The 12,223-nt window shown below is 38.7% G+C and overlaps 1 protein-coding gene across 2 annotated transcripts in view; it reads right to left on the reverse strand.

Annotated features, from left to right (window-relative positions):
• Positions 1-12,223, reverse strand: part of LOC134355520 (mitogen-activated protein kinase 14) — a 47,454-nt gene that overhangs the window by 18,236 nt on the left and 16,995 nt on the right. For both annotated transcript variants that reach the window (XM_063065516.1, XM_063065515.1), the window contains exons 3-6: positions 10,151-10,209; positions 7,396-7,507; positions 2,988-3,017; positions 2,377-2,424 (exon numbers count right to left, since the gene is read on the reverse strand). In XM_063065516.1, the coding sequence (XP_062921586.1) occupies positions 2,377-2,424; positions 2,988-3,017; positions 7,396-7,507; positions 10,151-10,209 (249 nt within the window). The remainder of the gene's footprint in view (positions 1-2,376; positions 2,425-2,987; positions 3,018-7,395; positions 7,508-10,150; positions 10,210-12,223) is intronic.

The raw sequence follows: 12,223 nt of genomic DNA on the forward strand, positions 1-12,223 counted from the left end.
AAATCATACACAGCAATGACAAATGAAATTTAATCCTGACAAGTGTAATGCAATGTACTTTGGGAGGTTCAATTACTGTATGGCAAACACAATGAATGGTAGGTTCCTGTGTAATATTTAAGAAATGAAGCCTTTGGTGTACAAATCCAAAGATCCTCAAAAGGTGGTAGCACAGATAGGGTGATGAAGGTAGCATACAAGTGCTTGCCTTCATTAGCAAGGGCTTAGGAATGTAGGAGGGAGGGATCTTTATACATTATAAAATATTAGTTAGGCCATAATGAAATATTGGGTATAGTTCTTGTTTTCACACTATGGAAAGGATGTGATTGCACCAAGGAGGGTGTAGATGAGATCTACCTGGATGTTGAATGGAAAAGAATTTTCAGCTATGACAAGAGACTCAAGCTGTATTTGTTTTCTGTGGAACAGAGGCTGAGTGGGAGGGACCCGATGAAGATGCACAGAATTAGGAGAGACATAAATAGGATAGATAATAGGAATGTTTTCCTTATGGCAGAAGTGTCTAAGTTCAGAGGTCACAGTTTTAAGGCAAGGTTTAGATAGGATTCAAGGAAGAAAGTTTTCCATTAATAAGGAAGATGGAATCTGAGGTGATGGTTAAGGGTAGGTACTCTAGCAACATCTACAATTCGCTTGATTTACCATGTCCTGATAAATGCAATTAGAATGGAAAGGTACTGATTGTCAGCATAGACGTGGTGAACTGAAGGGCTTGTTTCCATGCTGCATGGCTCTTTCACATGAATATATTTCTGCTTATTCAGATATACGTGAGTTAAAAAATCTTTGGTAACTGGCTGCAAGCAAAAAAAAACTTACTGAAACTATAGGCCATTTTAATTTGGAATATTCAGTCTACAAATTAACAAATAGTGCAAACATTTCTACATTCTTATTGTCCAGAGGGATTACAGAGGGATGCTGAGGATGTTCTACGAGTATGTGGTGTCCAGTGCTATCATGTTTGCTGTTGTGTGCTGGGGCAGCAGGCCGAGGGTAGCAGACACCAACAGAATCAACAAACTCATTCGTAAGGCCAGTGATGTTGTGGGGATGGAACTGGACTCTCTGACGGTGGTGTCTGAAAAGAAAATGCTGTCCAAGTTGCATGCCATCTTGGACAATGTCTCCCATCCACTACATAATGTACTGGGTGGGCACAGGAGTACATTCAGCCAGAGACTCATTCCACCAAGATGCAACACTGAGCGTCATAGGAAGTCATTCCTGCCTGTGGCTATCAAATTTTACAGCTCCTCCCTTGGAGGGTCAGACACCCTGAGCCAATAGGCTGGCCCTGGACTTATTTCCATCTGGCATAATTTACATATTATTATTTAATTATTTATGGTTTTATATTGCTATATTTATACTCTATTCTTAGCTGGTGCAACTGTAACGAAACCCAGTTTCCCTCGGGATCAATAAAGTATGTCTATCTATCTACATAAATGACAGAAAATGATCAGCTCATCAGATTGTGTCTGGTGAGAGAAGGTAGCTATATAGCTCTCTTACTTGAAAGCAAAACTAAAATTTAACCATAGTGTATTTAATAATTTCAACACATCAGGTCATCCTAACAAAATTATGATATAATGATAGGTTGAATAAAGACATTACTATATATACCAGAAATATACTTAGGCCTTATTTAGAAGTGCAGTCTTATTCTGCACACACCCAAATATGAATAATGGGATACAAGTTTAAGAATGGATAACTAGATTACTTCAGAAATCAGCACTGATTAAGATGTCTTTAAAATAATTAAGTGATTACATGAGGAAAAGCTTTGGAATGCAAAGTGGCTGCAAAAACTGGAAGAAAACGGGATGATTTCAGCATGGTTTTTTACAAGGGATTCATTGCCTCTCCACTGTCTCTTTAAATGTTTAATTGCCTTTGAGACAAATTTCGTAGCTTCTGAATTAGTCAAAATAAATTGCTAGAATGAGATTGTAGTTAGTTGAAGAGGCAAGGATAGATAAGATGGAAAAAAAGTAGAGAGATAAAGGAAATGTGGCTAATCACTAATATTTTATTTTCTGCAAAGGTTTTTACCGCTATCAAAGTTTGGGATAAAGTTCTTTGCAAGAGAACTGCCTTGCAGCACGTTCTGGTTCAAACAATTTATGCCATAAATGATTCTTCTCTAGTGAAATCCATTAAAGAATCCAGGAAAGATTCTGCACAATCAAACTATTATCTAAAATCAAAATCAATTAATTCCACTTCTCAGTCTGTCCCGTCTCCAGTTATCCATTTAGAAATGGATAAAGGCATTCTCAACACTGGACAAGAAAGCTTCTATGCAACAACTGAAGTACTTCAAGTATCGCGTTTCTTTACCTTTAGCTCACAATCTTCATTCACTGCAAGATTGCTGGGTTTCAAATCCTATCAAACAAAATAAATAACTTATTTGAAATAATCTTGTTCAGCTGTTCTTAGTTAAATTGTAGATTGCTCGAAATATTCAGAAACATCCTAGTTAAGAAATTGCATAAAGCTTTCTAGGCACCCTAAATATTTATGTCTCATTGAGAAAAAGCAAGAAGTCCAAACTGAATTCACAGAATAAAGTGTCAATTGCAACAAGTTCTTCATCTCAGTAGAGCATGGTAATTCACATTCAAAATTATAACAAGTGGTATTTAATTTTTGCTTAATCTTGTAATTAATTCTCTTTTCAACCTTCCACAAAAGCACAAAATTCAAGAAAGCAAATCTGCTTTGTTGAATGAAATGATAACCATCTTAACCAACCTTTAATGTTTTAAATTATTTTGGTGTTTTAAATGCAGCAGTACTCTGAATGAATAATACAAGCGCTGCTAGAGTACACAAGTCAGTGGTACTCACATTCATATTCAAAGCATCAAATGTTCTATTCTTATAATAGTTGTAAAGAATACTTAATAAAAGTAAAAATGAATACATTCACAATATGAAATACTTACTCTGTGTATAATTCCAGCAGAATGGATATACTATAAAAAAACAAAATTAAATACTGTTTAAGTTTTAAACCCAAACCATGTTCCACAAATTATATGCCACAACAGAATATTCTTTATAATGAACAAGACTTACAACAAGGTTCTAAAAAAACATTTACTTTCACTTCTCAAAAGAACTACAGTTAATATAGGATGTGAAAGACACAACTGAAAGCTTTAAACCAAGTTAATTCATACTCCAGGTGTAGAAGTAACTGGCAAGGCCAACATTTAGCACTCATGCCCTAATGATCTTGAAGGTGGTGCAGAGTTTCCAAAGAAACTAGGGGTACACTTCTCGTCACAGGTGGACAGTATTCCATGATACTCGAGTTTTATACACAGTAAATGCTCCATTGAGAAAGTCAAAAGGCAAGTCACAGTGCAAAATCTCTAACATGCTACATGTTAACAGCTAGCGATTAAGCAGTGAAGACATAATTGAATGACATGAGTTGATATTCTTATTGAAATATTTGTTTGGCTGCATTGAGAGCCAAGATAAGTCATATATATCTGCATAAAAATCACCTCATCTGACTTTGCACATACTATTATGGATCATAACCAGTTCTGCCTGTTAATTGCGTCACTATTCATTCAACAATAGTCGTACAGCATACTATTTGCATGCTGGGCCACATAACTTCCTGACCATCACTCTACCAGGATTATTCTTAACACTGGAGCCTCACAAAGCTGTCCTCAGCCTCCGAGTTTACTCACAGTACACTGACGGCTGCATGTCCAGACTCTATTCCAACTTCATCTACAAGTTGGCATATGGTAACACCATAGTGGGCTGTATTTAAAATAATGAGTCAATGATACATTTTTAAAAATTGCCTAGAGTCATAGGGGACATGCCAAATTGCTTTAGCCTTCCAAGGAAGGAGATAAAGCCTAGTAACATGAAAGAACTTTTCCCTCAATGTCAGCAGAATAAAAAAGGTGGTCACTGACTTCAGGCAGAGGGACTGTGCACACACTTCTGTTTACATCAGAGGTGCTGAGTGTGGAAGGGCTGATAGCTTCATGTTACTAGGAGTGAACATCACCAGTAGCCTGCCCTGGACCAACAACAGACACCACAACAAACTTCCTCAGCAAGCTAAAGAAATTTAGCATGTCTACTTTGACCCTCACCATTTTTTTTTGCTGCACCATGGAAAGGACCCAATACGGATGCATCACAGCTTACAAAGGCAATTGCTCTGCCCATGACCTCAAGAAATTGCAGAGATGAAGACACAACTTAGCACACAGAAACCAGCCTCCAGTTAATGGACTATCTATCGTACACTTCAGTGCCTTAGTAAAACAACTGGCGTAATCAAAGATCTCACCCAACCAAAACATTATCTCTTCTCCTCCCTTCATCAGGCAGGAGATAGAACAGCAGGGTAGAAGCTGAGCTTGAACCTGGTAGTCGTGATTTTACGCTTTTGTGAGACTACTGAATGATTCCGTACAATAACATGGATTCCTGATCATACTGGCTAACAACACTGTACTTTCTTAGTGTAGCAACACTTCTGCACTTTATTATTGTTCTATATTGTACTTCAATGCACCATTGAAACAAATAGATCTGCATGAATGGTATGCAAGAGAAGTTTTTCCATCATACCTCAGCATTTGTGAAAATGATGAGCCAATCTAAAATTTATCAATGTGAAAAATATAAAGCTTTTTGGGGGTGGGGGGGGGTAGCCGATGAGGAGAGATCGAGTTGTCTGGGACTATAGTCGCTGGAATTCAGAAGAATGAGAAGCAATCTTATAGAAACAAAATTATGAAATAGATATACAAGATAGAAGCAGAACTTGTTTCCACTGAGAAGCAAGGCTAGAACGAGGGGACATGCCCTCAAGATTCGGGGGAGTGGATTAGGACGGATTGAGAAGGAACAAATTTTCCCAGAGAGTGGTGAGTCTGTGCAATTCTCTGCCCAAGGAAGTAGTAGAGGCTTCACCACTAAATATATTTAAACCACAGTTTGATAGATTTTTGCACTGCAGGGAAATCAAGGATTATGGGGAAAGTTAGGTAAGTGGAGCTGAGACCAAGGCCAAATCAACGATGACCTTTTTGAATGCCGAAGCAGCTCAACAGGCCAAATGGAGTAATCCTGCTCATATTTTTTTGTGTTCTTATGATCCACAAGCTTATAATTAGTGATAGCATACAAAAAAAATCAATAAAGCAATGTGAAATATTTATAAATGATTGGCCATCCTCAGCTCCAGCACTATGCCATATTCTGAAAACAAAATATTAAAGACAAATGTTGAGGATTTATTTACAGGTACTAGTGATGCAGAAATTCAATTACGTGGAGGAATATGAAAAGCAGGAATTGTTTCCCACAAGAGGGGGGCAGTTGACGGGAAATGTAAAAGTGAGTTTCAGAATGGTAAAAAGGTTTACATACGAGGGTAAATTGGTTCCACCTGCAAGAAAGTCACTATGAAGAGGATTCAGATAATTGATAGATTATTAAGATAATTGATAAAAGAACTAAGGGCCAGGTGAGAGATTTTGTTTTTGAAATACAGGTTTCCCCCGCCATCCGAAGGTAGAGCATTCCTATGAAATGGTTCGTAAGCCAAAATGTCGTAAAGCGCAGAAGCAATTACCATTTATTTATATGGGAAAATTTTGTGAGCGTTCGCAGACCCAAAAATAACCTACCAAATCATGCCAAATAACACACAAAACCTAAAATAACAGTAACATATAGTAGAAGCAGGAATGATATGATAAGTACACAGCCTATATATAAAGTAGAAATACTTCTCCACAATCATTACTGCACTGTTCTCAGTAGTGAAAATCTCACACAAGCGCTGTTGGCAAAAACATGGCGCAAGCGCTCTCCAGTAACCTTTAAGCTATGAAGCTGCCAAATCATACCAAATAACACGTAAAAATACTGTACACAGCCTATATAAAGTAGAAATAATGTATGTACAGTGTAGTATCACTTACCGGAATGGGGAAAACAGCGCCGAGCACACAGATGATGGTGTGTTAGACTAAGTCGTCGCAGGTTGGGGTGGTGCAGTGGCCCCCACCCTCCAGGCCGCCAACTAATATATTGCCGCGAAGCATGCAGGGGTGCAGTGGTAGCCGGGAGGCATACAGCACATCTTTAAGAAAAAAGCTGAAACAAACATGCTAATTAATTAGGTGCCACCCGGCACGTAATTGTCCGCCCAGATCAGTGCCGATTTCCGATAGTGTTGTCTCTGATCTCGACCAACAATTAGGTGTCAGGCGGCACCTAATTAATTAGCATGTTTATTTCGGCTTTTTTCTTAAAGATGTGCTGTGTGTCTCCCGGCTACTGCTGCATTCTCCGCGAATCGGTTTCTCTCCGTGGCCTGGGCGTTGGGGTGGTGGGACACTGGGGTGTCATCTCGTCATCGTCTGTTTCCATTAGGGCAGCCAGGTCATCTTCTATCTCTGCCCGCCTCGATGTCGAAGGTCGAGGTTCGTCGTCTGCTGTGGCTGATGTGGAAAGCCTGCTTGACTGCCGAGCCTTGCGCATTTTTCTATCACATAGTTCTTTGTAAGGACTTAAACCATCCTGCAAATATCCCCTAAACTGACGTACCCTTTCAAAATTGAAGTCGTACTTTATCATTACTCATTCGGTTTCGATTGTTATCCTTTTTTCTTCCAATTGCATCAGCTCTTCATCTATCAGTTCTTGGTCCTGGGATGCCAAAACCTCTTCAACATCATGTTCGTCAGCTTCCACAAGCCAAACTCACTTTGTCCTTACTTCATTCACCACGATCGAAACACTTAATTGTGTCTAGTTTTACGCTAAGTGTAACAACCTTACGAGCTCTTTTAGGCTTTTCCGATACCGTAGAACTCATCTTGCAAACGACTGCTCACAGGCATGTGCTTAAGCAATGCCGGCGAGAATGCAGTTCCGAATCCGGGGAGAGCGGCTGCTCGGGGCGCGCACTGCCTTTTATCGCGCGCGGATTTTTTAATCGTGTGCTGCTTTTTTTTCGTGACAGTGAAAACACCTTCTGAAAGCGAAAACAGGGTACTAATGTAGGTCTTTTGTAACAGTGAGATTTTGTAAAGTGAACGTTCGAAAAGCGGGGGACACCTGTAGTGTTTTAAGATCACTTGGAATGTATGCTTGGAAAGCTGGTGGAAGTAAATTCAAGACAAACTTTCCAAAGAGTCGTATTTAATTAAAACTAAACAATTTGTAGGATTACAGCTAGTGTAGATAATGGGACAAAATTGGATAGTTCTTGGTAAAGGCACGATTACCTAGTTATGCATACCCCTGCAAGCCACCATTTCCAGAAAGGAAGATACAGGGAGAAAAGAAACTCACCTTAAGGCCGCGTAATATCTGGTATATTAGGAACTGTACATGGTCATCTGTGAGCTTCTGACACTTAACAATATTGTTTAGATCAGCTCCCATTAGGTGTGTTACCAAATACCTGTGCAAAAAAGTCAAATTACAATATCAAAATAAATATTTGAAGTTATAATCTGCAGTACTGTGCAAGAGTCTTAGACATAAATATTTAGGGAGCTCAAGACATTCGCAGTATTACGGTAATGTATTACACTGGACTGCTGCCGCAAAGTCATGATAAACCTGATTCTGATAAGGGTCTCTTTTGTGGACTGAGAGTTGGAAGGGTCAGGGAGAAGGGAAGCATGGTTGGGAAGAGGGGAAGGGAGCGGGAAGCATCAGCGTCATGCTGTAATGATCAATAAACCAATTGTTTGGAATCAAATGACCTTGCCTGGTGTCTCAGGGTTGGATGTGTCTTCACCCGTGCCACCCTCCATCCCTGGCACTCCTTCTGCCACCTGTACCACACCCCTCCCACAATGCTCCACCCTCACCATTCCCAACATACTTTGCTCTCACCAGATTTACAAAGTTGCTCTTTGCTCCACGTTGATCAATACAGTGCTGTGCAGAAGCTTTAGGCATTCCAGCTATACACAACCTAAAACTTTTCCACAGTACTGTACAATATAAAGAACCAACCATATTCTGTCAAATAGATACTCTTAAAGTGTAGCAGCTCAAATAAATTGGATTTATATACTTCAATAGAGTGCATTTTCTTTGTTAAGATATTTTTTTCAAAAGCCATTACAAATATAAGCAAGGCAGTAATGTGGGAGCTAATTGGCACAGAAAAAAAAATCATTTGACCTCTGAGAGCATAAATCTAGCAGGCAATGAATATGCCTACCTCAAAAATTATGGTCCTAATTAAGTTTCCAGAGTTCACAGAATCTAAGTGATGCAAGATCAGTCCATAAAATCTGATTATAGTTCAGAACTATTATTTTATTTTAATCAAAACAGTGGCATTAGACTTTTGGAATATTTGTCTCGAATGGTTTATGCTTTCACTGACAATTCATTAGATGAGAGTGCCAAATATTTAGAATGCGAACATTCTAATTTTGATGGAACATAGAATACATGGATTGATAGGGTGGGGAGAAGGTACAGTACAAGGAAATCAAGTTACTCACAGGGAAAATGCAAAACAATGCCACCATTGAAAGCATTTAATTTTCACTCTGCAAGAAAAACTGCACATGGAGCACACAGAGGAGTTTTAAAATTTTAAACCTTGAACTGTCATGTTCTTTAATTTTCCTACTTCGGTAGCAGATTTCCAGAGTTCAAATGAAAGTGTTTTTTTCTTCACTATCCATGAGTTTTGGTCTTTGCCTTTATCTAGTTACACAACAGACTCTGGCCTGGATTCTGTGCAAAGGCAGCAAAATCACCATTCCTCTGCTTACATGTTTGAACAGTTCAGACGCCCAAGGAAAAGCCCTGATCTTAATGGATGAGTGCCAATAGTTGTTTCCCAGCAGTGCTGAACTTTCCCATGAAGTACAATAACTGATCATGATCTTGCTGGGATTTCTCAACATTTATGCTTGTAAGGTTATACGACTGTAGAGAAGGGATAGATAATGCTTTTAGCTATTGAAAAAAAAGTGTTTGAAATTGCTTTTAGTTCATTTTGGGAAAAAAAAGTTTATTTCCATATATTTACATGACATTGAATAAGCTTGACAATCCTGATAGCTGGCAAAGCTGGGCAGTGGGCTTTGCTAGCTGTCAAAAACCTTCAATAGCATTTGGCCCACCCGGTTCCACATTACATGGTCTGAGTCCCCAGTACTGCTCAGGCTCTGGCTAATTGTACCAGCATTATCAGCCTTCCAAATGCAGCTGAGTGAAGAATGCAGGTGGCAAGGTCCTATCTGTAAGCTCCAGGTCAATTTCCCTCAGCCCCTCCACAATTCCCCTTTCATTACACTCCTGATCTGTTCTGTTCTGTTTTATTTTGTAGAGCTCGGTTTTCCCCACAGAGTTGAGGCTTCAGGTTCCCTGGTCAGTATAAACACTTTTTTTTGTTTTTTGATTTTATCTTAGATAGATTTTTGCATAGGGTAATGGGGAAGAGGCAGGTAAGTGGACCGAGTCCATGGCCGATCAGCCACGATCTTATTGAATGGCAGCACAGGCTCAACAGGCCAGATGATTGATTACAGTACATAAGTTCTTATAATCGCTTGACAAAACCATAACCAACTACAGACTGACATGCAATGCATTGAGGGCAGGAAAAATGATACTATGCACCTGATTGAAAACTCTAGAATGCCTCCACATCCAGTAACTTAAAAGCCAAGTTTACCTTCACTTGGCTCTAATGAGATTAAAAAGCACCTTTCATTTTGATGCAATTAATTTTAATTCTAAAATCAATTCTCTTAAGAATAACAAGAATTCTTTTAGAAGAACTTGAACGATTCTTTCTGAAAACAATGCCACTTACAAAAGTTACAAAATTACTGAAAAATAAAATCGAAAGGGAAACTAGGCAATGTTTTCCATTATTTCATACCATTCACTTTTAAGATTACTCAGAACTACTTCCATATAGGAACTGCTTCTATTTAAGGAATTGGGGCTCTTTTAAATAACAGTTCATAACCATTTTCAATTGACATAACTGGAAAAGGTAACAGAAACATACTGATGTATAAAGTCACATAAAATGAAGGACAAAATTATATAGGAGCACACTTACACATCTGTAAATTCTTCCAAAGTTACTGCTGGTGTGAAAACATCCAACAGGCCAATCACCTATAAACAAAATTTTAAAAAACGGGACAAGGGAGAAAACTTGAGATGTAGTTACTTTACTCAAGAAGTATCCCATTTTAAGACAAACTCTTTCTTTGCTTTGGTCTTAATTGACAAATATTTTTTGAAATAGCTAAAAATATCAAATGATGACAGTATTTTTGGAACTACTGAAAATAGCAAAATGTATATGTTCACTCAAATTATATTCACAATCATGATGCATAGGTGTTTCAGCACCACCAAATGATACAGATTACCAGAAAAGTGAATTCTGATGTTACTGAATGGTGGGAAGTGCAGAGGACAGGACGAGGGATGGGGAAGGACAGAAACCTGAAAAAAGTAGGGAAAAGAAGAGGGTGAACAGCAGGGGAAGGGAGAAGCAGCTAAAAGATAAGAACAAGATCAGTAACCCAAGGATTTGTTGATTTTTTAAGATGGCTGGGAAAAAAAACAGCAAAAATAGGGAGAGTTGTTTTTTTAAATGCAGGCACTTGCTACGATCAGCAAAAAAAAAAGCAAATGAATTGGAAATAAAATTCCATTGCAATTTTTAAAGAGGAATTGGATATGCCTTGAAAAAGCATTCAGCTCCCTCAACTGTTTTCACATTTTACTGTCTCATTCTCTAAAATATATTAAAGTAGAATTTTTAGAGCTAATCTACAAAACATTGTGCATCGTGTCAAATCCAAACAAAAATTCCAAAGCCCGTCAACAAGTTACTAAAAATTAAAAACTAAATTGAGAGACTGAAAACATTATGATCCCCTTTGTAATTACTATGCTAATTTTCCTTAGGTGTAATATTACCTTACCAACTCACCCAATTTATTGATATATAACATTGGGAGGATCACCCATTTTCAATGAATTCATAGGAATACGCAAATAACCCCCTCTTTCTGTATGGTTCAATAGTATAGCAGAATTTTCAACAGACCAAACCACAATGAAGACAAAAGAGCATTCAAGACAAGTAAAGTAAATGATAATAGAGAAGCACAAATCTGGGGGTGGATACAAGACTATCCTAAAAGCCTCATACCTCAGAGCTCAGTGCAGCACGTTGTGAAAAACTGGGAAACATATGAAACCCAGTTCACACTGCCTAGGTCAGGCCGCCCCTCTAAACTTAGTTGCCGGAGAAGAATGGCGCTTGTAAGAAAGGCTAGTGTGATGCCAACAGTCTGGGTGAGCTGCAGAAGACTGACTGCAACTGGAGATGAAGTTCACGGTTCCACAATCTCCCAAGGCCTTGCACAAAAAGGTTATTTATGGGAGAGTGGTAAGGAAGAAGTCTTGGCAAAAAAAAAAGCACATCCTTGCCACTAAAGACTTTGTAAAGCCTCACATAAGATATTGTAAAGATACGGAAGAAGGCCTTGTGGTCAGATGAGACTTAACGAGAACTTTTTGGCCTCAACAATAAACAGAATGTGTGGTGTAAATCTAATACTGCAGAATAGCCTGGTAACACCATTCTTCCTGTAAAGTATGGTGGACGGTAGCATCATACTATGGGGATGCTTTTCAGCAGCAGGGACTGGAAATCTGGTCAGGATTGATGGGAAGATGAATTCAGAGTGATCCCGGATAAAAACCAGCTAGCCTGCCAGAAAACTTAAACTAGGGAGGAAATTTGTCTTTTAGCAGGACAACGATCCAAAGCATACTGCCAGAGCAACCATGGAGTGGCTTCAAATGAAGAAAATTGATGTCCTCGAGAGACCCAGACTCTTGACTTAAACCAGATCAAACATCTCTGGCAATACCTCAAGATTGCCATCCACCGCTGCTCCCCAACTAACATAGCATGGCTTAAGCAATTTTGCAAGGAAAAATAGGTAAATATTGTTCCAATATGTTGTGTAAAGCTAATGAGATTTTTTCAAAAAGACTTCTGGCTATAATAGCTGTGAGAGGTGGTTCAACCACATGCTGAGCAAAGGGAGATGAATACTTTTGAACTGCTGACATTTCAGATTTTGAAATTTCAGTTTTCCATGCT

The sequence above is a fragment of the Mobula hypostoma genome, chromosome 13 (assembly GCF_963921235.1).
Source record: "Mobula hypostoma chromosome 13, sMobHyp1.1, whole genome shotgun sequence".
NCBI lineage: Eukaryota > Metazoa > Chordata > Chondrichthyes > Myliobatiformes > Myliobatidae > Mobula > Mobula hypostoma.